Source organism: Haematobia irritans, chromosome 5 (assembly GCF_050003625.1).
Source record: "Haematobia irritans isolate KBUSLIRL chromosome 5, ASM5000362v1, whole genome shotgun sequence".
Taxonomy (NCBI): Eukaryota; Metazoa; Arthropoda; class Insecta; order Diptera; family Muscidae; genus Haematobia; species Haematobia irritans.
The window spans coordinates 37,808,562-37,826,995 of NC_134401.1; the positions used below are offsets into that span (position 1 = coordinate 37,808,562).

The 18,434-nt window shown below is 25.6% G+C and overlaps 2 protein-coding genes across 6 annotated transcripts in view; both read right to left on the bottom strand.

Moving 5' to 3' along the window:
* Positions 1 to 4,206: 4,206 nt before the first annotated feature.
* LOC142238375 (uncharacterized) lies at positions 4,207 to 4,744 on the bottom strand. The gene has a single exon (XM_075309994.1). It carries the CDS (start codon positions 4,673 to 4,675, stop codon positions 4,256 to 4,258), a length of 420 nt encoding a protein of 139 aa, XP_075166109.1. The 5' UTR covers positions 4,676 to 4,744; the 3' UTR covers positions 4,207 to 4,255.
* A 283-nt stretch (positions 4,745 to 5,027) lies between these two features.
* Positions 5,028 to 18,434, bottom strand: part of stmA (Protein EFR3 homolog stmA) — a 55,168-nt gene continuing 41,761 nt past the window's right edge. For 3 of the 5 annotated variants that reach the window (XM_075309988.1, XM_075309991.1, XM_075309987.1), the window contains 6 exons: positions 14,916 to 14,957; positions 14,559 to 14,689; positions 9,932 to 10,795; positions 9,399 to 9,861; positions 9,170 to 9,328; positions 5,028 to 5,457 (listed from right to left, as the gene is read on the bottom strand). In XM_075309988.1, coding sequence (XP_075166103.1) covers positions 5,323 to 5,457; positions 9,170 to 9,328; positions 9,399 to 9,861; positions 9,932 to 10,795; positions 14,559 to 14,689; positions 14,916 to 14,957 — 1,794 coding nt within the window. In that variant the 3' untranslated portion in view covers positions 5,028 to 5,322. The remainder of the gene's footprint in view (positions 5,458 to 9,169; positions 9,329 to 9,398; positions 9,862 to 9,931; positions 10,796 to 14,558; positions 14,690 to 14,915; positions 14,958 to 18,434) is intronic. The other 2 variants (XM_075309990.1, XM_075309989.1) reach the window with 1 other exon arrangement.

The following is an 18,434-nucleotide window of genomic DNA, read 5'->3' on the forward strand; positions in this document are numbered from 1 at the left end:
ATACCCTGCACCACTTTGTTTGTCCCAAATACATACATTTAAATATCACTCGATTTGGACAGAATTTGATAGACTTCTACAAAATCTATAGACTCAAAATTTAAGTTGGCTAATGCACTAGGGTGGAACACAATTTTAGTAAAAAACAAGTATATACAGCAGTAAATTCGGCCGGGCCGAATTTTAAATACCCACCACCATGAATCAAATATGATAGTTTTCTTTGAAAACTCTTCGTCGTAGTGGGTACCATTTGCTACTCACGTATTTGTGATCTTAAAATACCTCCAGAATTTCAAACAAATCGGCTAGAAAACATAGTCTCTAGACGCCCAAGAAGTAAAAATCGAGAGATCAGTCTATATGGGGATTATACCAAAAAATGGACCGATATACCTAAATTTCGGCACACTTATTTGTGGTCTAAAAATACCTCCAGATTTCGAATTTCAGGCAAATCGGGTAATAAATACAGTTTATAGAAGCTCAAGAAATTCAGGCAAAGCGGATGGTAAATATAGTTTCTAGAAGCCCAAGAAGCAAAATCGGGAGATCGGTCTATATGGGGGCTATACCAAAAAATTGACCAATGGGCACCATTTTCGGCACACCTTTTTATGGTCCCAAAAGAACTGTAGATTTCCAATTTCAGGCAAATCGGATGGTAAATATAGTTTCTAGAAGCCCTAGAAGCAAAATCGGGATATCGGTCTATATGGGGGCTATACCAAACCGTGGACCGATGGGCACCATTTTCGGCACACCTTTTTATTGTCCTCAAATACCTCTATATTTCCAATTTCAGGCAAATTGGATAAAAACTACGGTTTTTATAGGCCCAAGACTCCAAATCGGAAGGTTGGTTTATATGGGGGCTATATCAAAACATGGACCGATACGGACCATTTTCGACTTACCTCTTTATGGTCCCAAAATACCTCTAGATTTTCAATTTCATACAAATCGGATTGAAAATACTGTTTCTAGACGCGCAAGAAGCAAAATCGGGAGATCGGTCTATATGGGGGCTATATCAAAACATGGACCGATACGGACCATTTTCGACACACCTTCTTATGGTCTTAAAATACCTCTAGATTTTAAATTTCAGACAAATCGGATAGAAAATACTGTTTCTAGACGCCTAAGAAGCAAAATCGGGAGATCGGTCTATATGGGGGCTATACCAAAACATGGACCGATACGGACCATTTTCGACACACCTCTTTATGGTCCAAAAATACCTCTGGATTTCCAATTTCAGGCAAATCTGATAAAAACTACGGTTTTTATAAGCCCAAGACCCCAAATCGGGAGGTCGGTTTATATGGGGACTATATCAAAACTTGGACGGATATAGCCCATCTTCGAACTTGACCTGCCTGCAAACAAAAAACTAATCTGTGCCAAATTTGGGGACGATAGCGCCATTATTGAAGGCTGTAGCGTGATTACAACAGACAGACAGACATACAGACAGACAGACGGACAGACGGACATGCTTATATCGTCTTAGAATTTCTCCCTGATCAAGAATATATATACTTTATATAGTCGGAAATCGATATTTCGATGTGTTACAAACGGAATGACAAACTTATTATACCCCCGTCACCATTTTATGGTGGTGGGTATAAAAATATGGGAAACATTTAAATCTGAAGCAATTTTAAAGAAACTTCGCAAAGGTTTATTTATGATTTATCGCTCGATATATATGTATTAGAAGTTTAGGAAAATTAGACTCATTTTTACAACTTTTCGACTAAGCAGTGGCGATTTTACAAGGAAAATGTTGGTCGAAATCAGAAAAACATATATATGGGAGCTAAATCTAAATCTGAACCGATGTCAACCAAATTTGGCACGCATAGCTACAATGCTAATTCTGCTCCCTGTGCAAAATTTCAACTAAATCGGAGTTAAAAATTGGCCTTTGTGGTCATATGAGTGTAAATCGGGCGAAAGCTATATATGGGAGATATATCTAAATCTGAACCGATTCCAACCAAATTTGGCACGCATAGCTACAATGCTAATTCTACTCCCTGTGCAAAATTTCAACTAAATCGGAGTTAAAAATTGGCCTCTGTGGTCATATGAGTGTAAATCGGGCGAAAGCTATATATGGGAGCTATATCTAAATCTGAACCGATTTGGCTGATATTTTGCAAGTTTTTCGAGACTCATAAAATATTCGGATGTACAGAATTTGAGGAAGATCGGTTGATATACACGCCAATTATGACCAGATCGGTGAAAAATATATATGAAAGCTATATCTAAATCTGAACCGATTTTTTCCAAAATCAATAGGGATCGTCTTTGCGCCGAAACAGGATCCTATACCAAATTTTAGGACAATCGGACTAAAACTGCGAGCTGTACTTTTCACACAAAAATACATCAACAGACAGACAGACGGACAGACAGACAGAAAGACAGACAGACGGACATCGCTAAATCGACTCAGAATTTAATTCTAAGACGATCGGTATACTAAACGATGGGTCTCAGACTTTTCCTTCTTGGCGTTACATACAAATGCACAAACTTATTATACCCTGTACCACAGTAGTGGTGAAGGGTTTAAAAAGGCCGATTAAATACGTATATAATTAAGTTTGACAAAATTTTCTATACAATTAAAATTTTGATAAAAGTTTCTATGAAATAAAATTTTGACAAAATAAAATGTTGACCATATTTTCTATAGAAGTAAAATTTGGACAAAATTTTCTATAGAAATGAAATTGTGACAAAATTTTCAATAGAAATAAAATTTTGAGAAAATTTTCTATAGAAATAACATTTTGACAAAATTATCAATAGAAATAAAATTTTGACAAAATTTTCAATAGAATTAAAATTTTGACAACATTCTCTATAGAATTAAAGTTTTGACAACATTTTCTATAGAAATAAAATTTTGCCAACATTTTCTATAGGAAAAAAAAATTTGACAAAATTTTCTATAGGAATAAAATTTTGACAAAATTTTCCATAAAAATAAAATTTTGGTAGATTATTTTTGGCTCGAGTGGCAACCATGATTATGAACCGATATGGGCCAATTTTTGTGTGATTAGGGATCGGCTATATATAACTATAGACCAATTTTGGCATGGTTATTAGCGGCCATATACTAACACCATGTTGCAAATTTCAACCGGATCGGATGAATGATCAAATCTGGGGATCGGTTTATATGGGGGCTATATATAATTATGGACCGATATGGATCAATTCTTGCATGGTTGTTAGAGACCATATACTAACACAACGTACCAAATTTCAACCGGATCGGATAAATTTTGCTCCTGCAAGAGGCTCCGGAGGTCGAATCTGGGGATCGGTTTATATGGGGGCTATATATAATTATGAACCGATATGGACCAATTTTTATATTATACTTATACCATGTACCAAATTTCAGCCAGATCGGATGAAATATGCTACTCTTATAGGCTCCGCAAGCCAAATCTGAGGGTCCGTTTATATGGGGGCTATACGTAAAAGTGGACCGATATGGCCCATTTGCAATACCATCTGACCTACATCAATAACAACTACTTGTGCCAAGTCGATAGCTTGTTTCTTTCGGAAGTTAACGTGATTTCAACAGACGGACGGACATGCTTAAATCGACTCAGAATTTCACCACGACCCAGAATATATATACTTTATGGGGTCTTAGAGCAATATTTCGATGTATTACAAACGGAATGACAAAGTTAATATCATCCTATGGTGGAGGGTATAATTGATTGAATAAGATTTTTTTTGCATGTACTACACACAAAAAACTTTTTCTGATTCGATCACGAAATTAATTGATCCAATTAATTTTTTAATTGAAATGTCACAGAAATGACATTAATGTTGAAATGACACAGAAATCAATTAAAAAATAATTGAAAGTTAATTAAAAATTAATTGATCCAGTTAAAAAATTAATTGATACTATTAAATTTTGTGATTGATTTTTGTTTCAATTAAAAACTTTGTTGAATCAATTAAATGTTTAATTGAATATTTTTAAAAACTCAATTAAGACTTTAATTGGAAAAAATTTCTTGAAATTTTTTTTCTGTGTAGTTCATTTAAAATTAGATTTAATATAATCGTTGAAAGTATTCTACTCAAGCAATCGAAATTGCTTTCTCTTTTTCATCAGACAAAAGATGTAGTAAACTGAGACCCCAATAAGTATATATAATTTTTATTGAAAATACCAGGTAACATAATTCGATATTTAATTTAAAATATCACTTAGAATCTTTTGTTTCCACAATCGCATTTGTTTAACTGCTGCCATTAAATAGGGTATATTGATGTGGTCTTGCGTTAGTAATGCTTTGCGCAATAATTTCATTATACGATTAACATTACGATCTCTGGCTCTATAAATATAATTGGCCTTGTGGGCTGATTGTATATAGGAATATTTTTCACGTAATGTCATGTTATTCCATCGATTTGCAGCTTCAATGGTTATACGCCATATGGGTATATTCGATGGCGAAGGATGATAGTTTCTACGATATTCTCTCAAAAAATTAACAAAAGCATTACGGCTACTCAATGAGGCATCTTGATTTTGGTCTTGTTGTGTAGAAGCTTCAATAGATAACGGTTGAGATTTTCTAAATAAAGAAAAGTCAAATATTCCCATTTTATGAAAAAGAAATTATTGATTTTGATATAAAAGCAAAAAACACCAAAAAAAAAAAAAAATAAACCACAATTTTGAAATAAAAGTCAAAGCTATTTTTTGTGGGAGTGTGTTTTTATTGTTTTTTTTTTAATTTTTATTTTCTTTAGAAATACATAAATAAATTCCAAAAAGTAAATCCTTGTATAATCTAAAATAATACAAATAATGAACAACAAATTAATACATATGTAGATAAAATCTGATACCTATTAACATCTTAGTAATATCCATCTACTATAAGGGAACCCAACATAATCATATTTATTAATTAACTAAGTAACTTTTAAAATAAAGATTTTACTTTAAAATATGCCTTTTTTATTTTTGTATATTTTTATGTATATATAAAGATTATGTATATGATGTATATAAGGAAATATCGAAACGCTTTAATAGCCAAACAAATTATTCAATTTTTTCTCTTTTTTTGTTTTGTCCAAAAATTCAATTTTGTTTGTATATATATATAAGTTTTTTATATTTAAGAAATATGTACTATAACAATTTTATTGTTATATAACAAAGCCAATATTAAATTTTATTCGCCTATGTATTTTTAGTTTTTAATTATTGCATGTAGTGTTTTTGTTCTGTATGGTATGTATTTAATAGTAAAATAATTCGGGAAAATTTGTTTCATATATGGGCTTTTCATTTTGCGATGATGCACTTTGTGGAGTTTTGCTGTCAATGGCCAAGGAATTGAAGAGGTCATTTAGACGATTTTGTATGACATCATGCTGAAAATAGGCAAAAAAGGGGAACTTTTAGTTTTTGATGATATTTTTATAATCTTTACACTTTTAGAAAAAAAGACTGCTGTTGAGAGCAAACACTGACTGCTGTTTTTCAGCCAACAAAAAACTGCTATTTCAGATTTAGCAAGCTACAAATAATTTGCTATTTTGCAAAAGCTGCTGTAGTCTCAAGCTTTATACTATCCTACCACCCAAAAAGATGAAACCCGTGTCATGAGAAAGCAAGGACAAATGTACTATTCGAAAATCTCCCCAAATCCCCAGGAGAACCAATCCCTCGGCACAGGTTCTGCATATAATTCCGTTCGATCATGCTGATGGTCTTCCTACTGCCTCTGAGTAGTTCTGTAGTCCTATTTTCTTTCCGTTAGGATAGGTTATCTTGCCTATAATCAAAAAGTGCTGCTCTATGATAGGGAATACTTAGAAAATTTTTAAAATACAAAACCATCGTCATTACTGAGAGAAAAACATGTGTTTTTTTTTAATTCCAAAATGGTATAGAACAGTCACACTTCATCAGTCGTATTTTTCAATCTTTCGCCCATTCTCTTAACTCAGACTCAGAACGCGGAATTCCAGCATATCTCATTATCGAACTTTCTTTCTCTAGGACTTCTAGTACACGGTTGCAACAGTTGGTAGAATTCTACCAAAAATGGTATAATTTTTACTGTTTGGTAAAATGGTAGAATTTTGGACGTTTTGGTTAATTTTGCAAAATATACCTCTCCAACTAAGAGATACTTTACAAATTTTCTATAAAAATAAAATTTGGAAAATATTTTCTATAGAAATAAAATTTTGGCAAAATTTTCTATAGAAATAAAATTTTGACAAAATTTTCAATAGAAATAAAATTTTGACCAAATTTTCTAAAGAAACAAAAATTTTGACAAAATTTTTTTAAGAAACAAAAATTATGACAAAATTTTTTATAGAAATAAAATTTTGACAAAATTTTCTATAGAAACAAAAATTTTGACAAAATATTCTATAGAGATAAAATTTTGACAAAATTTTCTATATAGATAAAATTTTGACCAAATTTTCTATATGGATAAAATTTTGACAAGATTTTCTATAGAGATAAAACTTTGACAAAATTTTCCATAGAAACAAAAATTTTGACAAAATTTTCTATAGAAACAAAAATTTTGACAAAATATTCTATAGAGATAAAATTTTGAGAAAATTTTCTATATAGATAAAATTTTGGCAAACATTTTCTATAAAAACAAAATTTTGACATAATTTTCTATAGAAATCAAATTTTGACAAAATTTCCTATAGAAATAACATTTTGACAAAATTTTCTATAGAAATAACATTTTTCAAAATTGTCTTTAAAAATAAAATGTTGACATAATTTTCTATGGAAATAAAATTTTGACAAAATTTTCTATAGAAATAAAATTTTGACAAAATTTTCTATAGCAATAAAATGTTGGCAAAATTTTTCTATAGACACAAACATTTTGACAAAATGTTCTATAGAAACAAAAATCTTGACAACATTTTCTATAGAAATAAAATTTTGACAACATTTTCTATAGAAATAAAATTCTGACAAAATTTTCTATAGAAATAAAATTTTGACAAAATTTTCTATAGAAATAAAATTTTGTCAACATTTTCTATAGAAATAAAATTTTGACAAAATTTTCTATAGAAACAAACATTCTGACAAAATTTTCTATAGAAATAACATTTTGACAAAATTTTCTATAGAAACAAAAATGTTGACAAATTTTTCTATAGAGATAAAATTTTCACAAAATTTTCTATAGAAACAAAAATTCTGACAAAATTTTCTATAGAAATAAAATGTTGACAACTTTTTCTATAGAAATAAAATTTTGACAAAATTTTCTATAGAAACAAAAATGTTGACAAAAATTTCTATAGAAATAAAATTTCGACAAAAATTTCTATAGAAACAAAAATTCTGACAAAATTTTCTATAGAAATAACATTTTGACAAAATTTTCTATAGAAATAAAATTTTTCAAAATTGTCTTTAAAAATAAAATGTTGACATAATTTTCTATGGAAATAAAATTTTGACAAAATTTTCTATAGAAATAAAATTTTGACAAAATTTTCTATAGAAATAAAATTTTGACAAAATTTGCTATAGAAACAAAATGTTGACAACTTTTTCTATAGAAATAAAATTTTGCCAAAATTTTCTATAGAAATAAAATGTTGACAAAAATTTCTATAGAAATAAAATTTCGACAAAAATTTCTATAGAAACAAAAATTCTGACAAAATTTTCTATAGAAATAACATTTTGACAAAATTTTCTATAGAAACAAAACTTTTGACAAAATTTTCTATAGAAATAAAATTTTGAAAAAAATTTCTATAGAAATAAAATTTTGACAAAATTTTCTATAGAAACAAAAATTCTGACGAAATTTCCTATAGAAATAAAATTTTGACAAAATTTTCTATAAAAACAAAATTTTGACAAAATTTTCTATAGAAATAAAATTTTGACAAAATTTTCTATAGAAATAAAATTTTGACAAAATTTTCTATAGAAATAAAAATTTGACAAAATTTTCTATAGAAATAAAATTTTGACAAAATTTTCTATAGAAATAAAATTTTGACAAAATTTTCTATAGAAATACAATTTTGGCGAAATTTTCTACAGAAATACAATTTTGAAAAATTTTCTATAGAAATAAAATTTTGACAAAATTTTCTATAGAAATGAAATGTTGACAAAATTTTCTATAGAAATAAAATGTTGACAAAATTTTCTAAGGAAATTAAATTTTGGCAAAATTTTCTATAGAAATAAAATTTTGGCAAAATTTTCTATAGAAATAAAATATTGACAAAATTTTCTATAGAAATAACATTTTGACAAAATTTCTATTAAAACAAAATTTTGACAAAATTTTGACGAAATTTCCTATAGAAATAAAATTTTGACAAAATTTTCTATAAAAACAAAATTTTGACAACATTATTTATAGAAATAAAATTTTGACAAAAATTTCTATAGAAATAAAATTTTGAACAAAATTTTATATAAAAGAAACATTTTGACCAAATTTTCAATATAAATAAAATTTTGACAAAATTTTCTATAGAAACAAAACATTTTGCCCAAATTTTCAATAGAAATAAAATTTTGACAATATTTTCTATAGAAATAACATTTTGACAAAATTTTCTATAGATATAAAATTTTACAAAATTTCTTAGAAGTAAAATTTTGACAAAATTTTCTATAGAAATAAAATTTTGACAAAATTTTCTGTAGAAATAAAATTTTGACAAAATTTTCTGTAGAAATAAAATTTTGACAAAATTTTCTATAGAAATAAAATTTTGACAAAATTTTCTAAAGAAATAAAATTTTGACAAAATTTTCTAAAGAAATAAAATTTTGACAAAATTTTCTAAAGAAATAAAATTTTGACAAAATTTTCTAAAGAAATAAAATTTTGACAAAATTTTCTAAAGAAATAAAATTTTGACAAAATTTTCTATAGAAATAAAATTTTGACAAAATTTTCTATAGAAATAAAATGTTAACAATATTTATTATAGAAATAAAACTTTTGACAAAATTTTCTATAGAAACAAAAATTGTCGACGGCATGTGTACCTCTTGGTTTTCCATTGATCTTTTTCTCTTTTTATCTCTTAAAGATCTTCCTTTTCTACCTACCTTTGGTTCAGTCCGCCTCATAAGTTCTTCAAAATCACTTTCACGGAAAGCTTTAACAATCTGCTTTTGTTTCTCCTGCTGTTCTTTCTTAACCGATTCGGAGGGTTCAGCCAAATAACGTTTCATGGCATCTACAGTATATTCGGGAGCTAATGCTTTCTGCAAAGGAAAAAAACGGAAAATTAAAATCCCTCAATTTTAAATCAAAATTATTACACCAAACTATTACCTTTGATACACCTGGTGAACTGCTAATGCTATCCGCATCACCATTGTAAGCAGTTAGATCAGCTGAACTATTACGTTGAGTCATATTACTACTAACCGTTTCCACCCACGAATGTCTATGGCCAGGATTATCCATTTGATTAAGGGAATATGGTACACCAGTTTGCAAACGATTAAAGTCCATGCCAGCATTTTGTAAACATTCAGCCAAAGCCATTTTATCAATAGCCAAATGGGGTAGACTAAGATTATAGGTTTTGTTTGCTTTTCGGGAATCCAAAAGGGGTGGTAAGAAATGTGTAGCCTCCACTTTGCGATCTTCGATAATCTTTTGCGCATATTCGAGTAAACTATTAATGCCGGTAACTCGGGCAATCAGGGTGAGTAAAGCCATGGCAATAATATTAAGGCAGCATTTATGTACGTTACTTAAGTCATCGGATGTAGTGGCCACTTGTTGTATGCTTAATGAAGAAGGGGCAAAAAATACAGGATATTAACAGTTAGGTTAAAAAAAAAAACAATACCACTTACCCCAGTATAAATAGTAAAAATTCTTGCACCGTCTCACCACATGCCATTTCCACTATCAGCAATGCCGCTGTATTATAGCTAGATGTTAGCGAATCTAACTTCTCTGACAAAGCCATGCTATCAATCAATGCTTGCATTATATTCGCCCCATGTTTATGTGTGAAAATAATATCCGATCGCGATGGTGTCTCCTGGGAGAGGGCAGCATATGGTTTAACACTAACCGTACTTAAAACTTTCTCGTTTTGATGACGATCCAATAGGGCTTGGAATATTTGCATAACAATAATGCGAGTGGGATCATGGGGTGCCCTAGCCATTTTCAATAGCGGCTGTAGGAAACTAGCCGGGAATGCCTTTTCAAAGGACACTGTACTATATTGTGTGCCAACTTTGAGTAATGATTTCAATAGGATATTTTGCAACATTTGATCTCCTTTACTCTTCTTCGATAGATCCGGTACGGTGTTCATAATGAAGAGCATAATTTCAATTTTCTGATAATCTGGATGATGATTGGCAAATTCACCCAAAGCATTGATAAGAGCTTCTTGATATTGTGATTCTTCGGGTGTTATCTCCGATGTCCCACTAACACTGGTCCTTAGATGGGTTAGTAAATTATTGATAATATCCAAGGCGGATGGGCCAACACTTTCCCCAGCTGCTATGGCAATAATCTTGGATAAAACCACTGCTAAGGATGTGCGAGTTTTGGGAGATGATTTAAAATTACTATCCAAATGTTGCATTAAAGTCTCGACCACAGTGTACGAATATTGTGGTTGTATGGAAATCATAACAATACGGAATGTATGAATGGCAAATGTGTTGGGTACCCAAAGTTCATGACGATCCAAGTGCCTAATGGGAGTGGAAATAAAGTAAATAAACACCAAATAAATATTTTGTAATATTTCAAAATTATTATATAAACCAAATTTTCTGAAAAGTTATTCCTATCTACTATATTTCCCATTGATATACAAAGTCTGATCGAATTGAGTTCCTTAGGAAAAAAATGTTTGCTTTTATTTTAATCTTTGGGTTGTCTTGACATAAACATACACAGAAAAAATATTTTTTGTCTTCAATCACGAAATTAATTCATCCATTTAATATTTAATTGAAATGTCTTCAATCACTGAAATGATAGTATCAATCATCGAAGTCAATTAAAAATTTAATTGATAAAATTAATTTTATGATTGTTTTTTGTTTCAATTAAAAAATTTGTTGAATCAATTAAATTTTTTAAATTCAACTAAAATTTTAACTGGAAATATTTTGGTCATATTCTTTGCTGTGTAACTAAACAAATTGATAGGAAAGGAGGTTACCCTTTTTTTATATCTGAAAAGGAGAGTGCTTGAAAATTTCGATTTTTTCAATACTTGGATGGATATAAAAATTTCGATTTTTTCAATACTTGGATGGAATTTTGGACTTTCTAGGGGTAATCACGAATTAAGCCTCTTATTGTTCTAGGACACATAGTTTAGGAGACAAGAGCAAAAGAAATGTTTCATATAAAATTTTCGATTTTTTCACGATTTGGATAGAATTTTGGATTTTCTAAGTGTGAGATCATATAAAAATTTAGATTTTTTAAGATTTGGATGGAATTTTTCATTTTCTAGGTGTGATCACGAATTGAACTCGTCTCCGCTTTAGGACCACAGTTGGTAGAATTCTACCAAAAAATAGTAGGTGTTTTACTGTTTGGTAGTTGTTTTACTGTTTGTTAGATTGGTAGAATTCTTGATGCTTTTTTCTGTAGAAATAAAACTTTTACAAAATTTTCTATAGAAATAAAATTTTGACAAAATTTTCTATAGAAATAAAATTTTTACAAAATTTTCTATAGAGAAAACATTTTGACAAAATTTTCTACAGAAATAAAATGTTGACAAAATTTTCTACAGAAATACAATTTTTACAAAATTTTCTATAGAAAAAAAATTTTTACAAAATTTTCTATAGAAATAAAATTTTGACAAAATTTTCTATAGATACAAAATTTTGACAAAATTTTCTATAGAAATAAAATTTTGACAAAATTTTTTATAGAAATAAAATTTTGACAAAATTTTCTATAGAAATAAAATTTTGACAAAATTTTCTAAGGAAATAAAATTTTGACAAAATTTTCTATAGATATAAAATTTTGACAAAATTTTCTATAAAAAGAAAAATTTTGAGAAAATTTTCTATAGAAATAACATTTTTGAGTAAATTTTCTATAGAAATAAAATGTTGACAAAATTTTCTATAGAAATAAAATTTCGACAAAATTTTCTATAGAAATAAAATGTTGACAAAAATTTCTATAGAAATAAAATTTTAACAAAATTTTCTATAGAAATAAAATGTTAACAAAATTTTCTATAGAAATAAAATGTTGACAAAATTTTCTATAGAAATAAAATTTTTACAAAATTTTCTATAGAAATAAAATTTTTACAAAATTTTCTATAGAAATAAAATGTTGACAAAATTATTTATAGAAATAAAATTATGACAAAATTTTCTATAGATATAAAATTTTGACAAAATTTTCTATAGAAATAAAATTTTGACAAAATTTTCTATAGAAATAAAATTTCGACCAAATTTTCTATAGACATAAAATTTTGACAAAATTTTCTATAGAAATAAAATTACGATAAAATTTTCTATAGAAATAAAATTTTGAGAAAATTTTCTAAAGAAATAAAATTTTGACGAAATTTTTTATAGAACTAAAATTATGACAAAATTTTCTACAGATATAAAATTTTGACAAAATTTTCTATAGATATAAAATTTTGACAAAATTTTCTATAGAAATAAAATTTTTACAAAATTTTCTATAGAAATAAAATTTCGACAAAATTCTTTAAGAAATAAAATTTTGACAAAATATTCTACAAAAATAAAATTTTGACAAAATTTTCTAATAGCTCATTCACATTAGGCTCGAAATCGAATAAAAGTGGATTTGAAATCCTCTTTTTATAAGACAAATGACAGTTGAAAACTAGTAAAAGTGGATTTTGGAAGTGTAATGTGAATGAGGTATAAAGAAATGAAATTTTCACAAATTGGAGTTAGTTTTTTGGTAGAATTTTCTCCAAATGTTGGTAGATTATTTATGCTATTGTGACAAAATTTTCTATAGAAATAAAATTTTGACAAAATTTTCTATAGAAATAAAATTTTGACAAATTTTTCTATAGAAATAAAACTATGACAAAATTTTCTATAGAAATAAAATTTTGACAAAAGTTTCTATAGAAATAAAATTTTGACAAAATTTTCTATAGAAATAAAATTTTGACAAAATTTTCTATAGAAATAAAATTTTGACAAAATTTTCTATAGAAATAAAATTTTGACAAATTTTTCTATAGAAATAAAACTATGACAAAATTTTCTATAGAAATAAAATTTTGACAAAAGTTTCTATAGAAATAAAATTTTGACAATATTTTCTATAGAAATAAAATGTCGACAAAATTTTCTATAGAAATAAAATTGCGATAAAATTTTCTACAGAAATAAAATTTCGACAAAATTTTCTATAGAAATAAAATTTCGACAAAATTTTCTATAGAAATAAAATTTTGACAAAATTTTCTATAGAAATAAAATTTTAACAAAATTTTCTATAGAAATAAAATGTTGACAAAATTTTCTATAGAAATAAAATGTTGACAAAATTTTCTATAGAAATAAAATTTTTACAAAATTTTCTATAGAAATAAAATTTTTACAAAATTTTCTATAGAAATAAAATGTTGACAAAATTTTCTATAGAAATAAAATTTTTACAAAATTTTCTATAAAAATAAAATTTTTACAAAATTTTCTATAGAAATAAAATTTTTACAAAATTTTCTATAGTATAAAATTTTGACAAAATTTTCTATAGAAATAAAATTTTGAGAAAATTTTCTAAAGAAATAAAATTTTGAGAAAATTTTCTAAAGAAATAAAATTTTGACAACATTTTCTATAGATATAAAATTTTGAGAAAATTTTCTATAGAAATAAAATTTTTGAGAAAATTTTCTATAGAAATAAAATGTTGACAAAATTTTCTATAGAAATAAAATTTTGACAAAATTTTGTATAGAAATAAAATTTCGACAAAATTTTCTATAGATATAAAATTTTGACAAAATTTTCGATAGAAATATAATTTTGACAAAATTTTCTATAGAAATAAAATTTTGAGAAAATTTTCTAAAGAAATAAAATTTTGAGAAAATTTTCTAAAGAAATAAAATTTTGACAACATTTTCTATAGATATAAAATTTTGAGAAAATTTTCTATAGAAATAAAATTTTTGAGAAAATTTTCTATAGAAATAAAATGTTGACAAAATTTTCTATAGAAATAAAATTTTGACAAAATTTTCTATAGAAATAAAATTTCGACAAAATTTTCTATAGATATAAAATTTTGACAAAATTTTCGATAGAAATATAATTTTGACAAAATTTTCTATAGAAATAAAATTTTGACAAATTGTAGTTAGTTTTTTGGTAGAATTTTCTCCAAATGTTGGTAGATTATTTATGCTCTTAATTTAAATTTAAAATTAAAAAGATTAAATATTTTTTTAAAATAAATTATACTTACGTCAAAAGCGGCTTCAATACACTTCGAATATGGCCAAATGAAGCTCGTCCAACCAATTCACGCAATACTTCCTCGGCCAAAACTGGTGGAGTACTCACTGTAGCGTCTTCAACCGGTGTCAAATCTCCAGACTAGATATGGATTAATTTCATAACAAAAAGACATAATTACTAAAGGAATTAAACACATTTTAAAACTAAAGACATACAATTCCTAAAAATACAAATAAAAAACTATTGCAAATTTTACTTTTACATATATACGTAAATCTATAAAACAAACAATTCTAGACATACATATACATATATTGTTATGGCACAATCAATAAATAAATATTTGTATAAATTTTGTTATTACCACCAGCATGTTTTTCTTCACAAACATAACGTTAACGCCAAACTTTTTTCGAATTCACATTAGAACGAGAGAGTAGTGTGTGGTGTTTGGTTGTGTGTTTCAATTGTGGAATAATGTGTGAAAGCAAGAAAATTATTTTGATTTTAATTTAGTTTTTATTTTGTCATTGTGATTATTAGCAAAAACAAAATTAAATTAAATTGAATGTGAGCATTTTGTGTGGTGAGTTTAATGTTTGGAACATTGTGATATTAAACAAACAAACAAATTTTGGCAAAAGGAAAACGAAACAAACAACAATACAGAAAAAAAAAAAACATTTTAATAAATATTAATTTGTAAGTAATTATTATTCTTATTTTTTTTAAATATAACATGGGGATTCAAAGATTTCATAAACTATGAAGACGTATTTTTTAACAAAGCTTCCAGCAAAAAAAAAATAAAATTTTTTCCTAAGTCATTACTTTTTTAATTTATTCATTTCATATGTAACTAAGCCTTACAAAGGCCTTACTTAAAATAACATTTTGATGGACATCCAAAAATACTCCTCTAGAAATCGACTTAATTTTCATTTCACAAAAATTATTTTGAGGTCCTATATAAAAATCCTTTGTTTTGCACGGTTTTATCAATAGACCAAATACCATATTAGGTTTCTGACATCTATTGCTTTCGATTTAATTATTTATGAAAACGTCTAAATAGGTTTTTTTGTAGTATGTGTAAATCGTACGAAACCCCATTCGAAATTTAAGGTTGAGTTACATATCATGCGTTAATCCATGCGATGATGGAAGGGTTGACATTTTTCAGTTTGAAGCACTCTAACAAAACAGTTGCTTTCAAAGAGAAAATTCAACTATTCAATCAACGGACGCATTAACGCATGGTATGTAACTCAACCGTTAAGCACTCACTCTAATTTGAATGATCTTGGGTATTTTTCTAGTTTTGAAAGTTCGGCTCCTTTGTATAGAATACATTAATTATCAAAAATTAAATTTTAAATTTTAAAAAAACGTTGTACACTCTTGACTTCTACTCGAAGTGACTTGCCTTTTGAAATTGAAGAACCAACATCAATTTATTTATTGTATTCCAAACAAGAAATAGCTTTCGTGTGAGATAGGGAAAAGCACATTAATTATACATTTTAAAAGATTTGGTTTCGGTTTCGTCTTTGTCCGAATTTTGCATTTTTGCCGAATATCGTCTTCGACTCACGGTTGTCACTGTCTCAAAAATAATCTACTATAATTTGGAGAAAATTGTACCAAAAAATGATGTCAAAATTTCTTTTCTATAGAAAATTTTGTCAAAATTTTATTTCTATAGAAAATTTAGTCAAAATTTTATTTCTATAGAAAATTTTGTCAAAATTTTATTTCTATAGAAAACTTTGTCAAAATTTTATTTCTATAGAAAATTTTGTCAAAATTTTATTTCTAAAGAAAATTTTGACAAAATTTTATTTCTATAGAAAATTTTGTCAAAATTTTATTTCTATAGAAAATTTTGTCAAAATTTTATTCCTATAGCAAAATTTTGTCAACATTTTATTTCTATAGAAAATTTTGTCAAAATTTTATTTCTATAGAAATTTTTGTCAAAATTTTTTTCTACTGAAAATTTTGTCAAAATTTTATTTCTAAAGAAAATTTTGTCAACATATTATTTCTATAGAAAATTTTGTCAAAATTTTATTTGTATAGAAAATTTTGACAAAATTTTATAGAAAATTTTGTCAACATATTATTTCTACAGGAAATTTTGTCAAAATTTTATTTCTATAGAAAAATTTGTCAAAATTTTATTTCTATAGAAAATTTTATTTCTGTAGAAAATTTTGTCAAAAATTTATTTCTATAGAAAATTTTGTCAAAATTTTATTTCTATAGAAAATTTTGTCAAAATTTTATTTTTATAGAAAATTTTGTCAACATATTATTTCTACAGGAAATTTTGTCAAAATTTTACTTCTATAGAAAATTTTGTCAAAATTTTTTCTATTGAAAATTTTGTCAAAATTTTATTTCTATAGAATATTTTGCCAACATATTATTTCTATAGAAAATTTTGTCAAAATTTTATTTCTATAAAAAAATTTGTCAAAATTTTATTTCTATAGAAAATTTTGTCAAAATTTTATTTCTATAGAAAATTTTGTCAAAATTTTATTTTTATAGAAAATTTTGTCAACATATTATTTCTGCAGGAAGTTTTGTCAAAAATTTATTTCTATAAAAAAAAAAAAAAACAATTTGACAAAATTTTCTATAGAAAAAACAATATGACAAAATTTTTATAGAAATAATATATTGACAAAATTTTCTATAGAAATAAAATTTTGACAAAATTTTCTATAGAAAATAAAATGTTGACAAAACTTTTTATAAAAATAAAATTTTGACAAAATTTTCTATCGAAATAAATGTTTACAAAATTTCCTGTAGAAATAATATGTTGACAAAATTTTCTATAAAAATAAAATTTTGACAAAATTTTCTAAAGAAATACAATTTTGTCAACATATTATTTCTACAGGATATTTTGTCAAAATTTTATTTCTATAGAAAATTTTGTCAAAATTTTTTTCTATTTCTATAGAAAATTTTGTCAAAATTTTATTTGTATAGAAAATTTTGTTAAAATTTTATAGAAAATTTTGTCAACATATTATTTCTACAGGAAATTTTGTCAAAATTTTATTTCTATAGAAAAATTTGTCAAAATTTTATTTCTATAGAAAATTTTATTTCTGTAGAAAATTTTGTCAAAAATTTATTTCTATAGAAAATTTTGTCAAAATTTTATTTTTATAGAAAATTTTGTCAAAATTTTATTTTTATAGAAAATTTTGTCAAAATTTTATTTTTATAGAAAATTTTGTCAAAATTTTATTTTTATAGAAAATTTTGTCAACATATTATTTCAACAGAAAATTTTGTCGAAATTTTATTTATAGAAAATTTTGTCAAAATTTTTTTCTATTGAAAATTTTGTCAAAATTTTATTTCTATAGAAAATTTTGCCAACATATTATTTCCATAGAAAATTTTGTCAAAATTTTATTTCTGTAGAAAATTTTGTCAAAATTTTATTTCTGTAGAAAATTTTGTCAAAAATTTATTTCTATAAAAAAAATTTGTCAACATTTTATTTCTATAGAAAATTTTGTCAAAATTATATTTCTATAGAAAATTTTGTCAAAATTTTATTTTTATAGAAAATTTTGTCAACATATTATTTCTACAGGAATTTTTGTCAAAATTTTATTTCTATAGAAAATTTTGTCCAAATTTTATTTCTATAGAAAATTTTATCAACATATTATTTCTATGAAAATTTGTCAAAGTTTTATTTCTATAGAAAATTTTGTCAAAATTATATTTCTATAGAAAATGTTGTCAAAATTTTATTTCTTTAGAAAATTTTGTCAAAATTTTATTTCTATAGAAAATTTTGTCAACATATTATTTCTATAGAAAATTTCGTCAAAATTTTATTTCTATA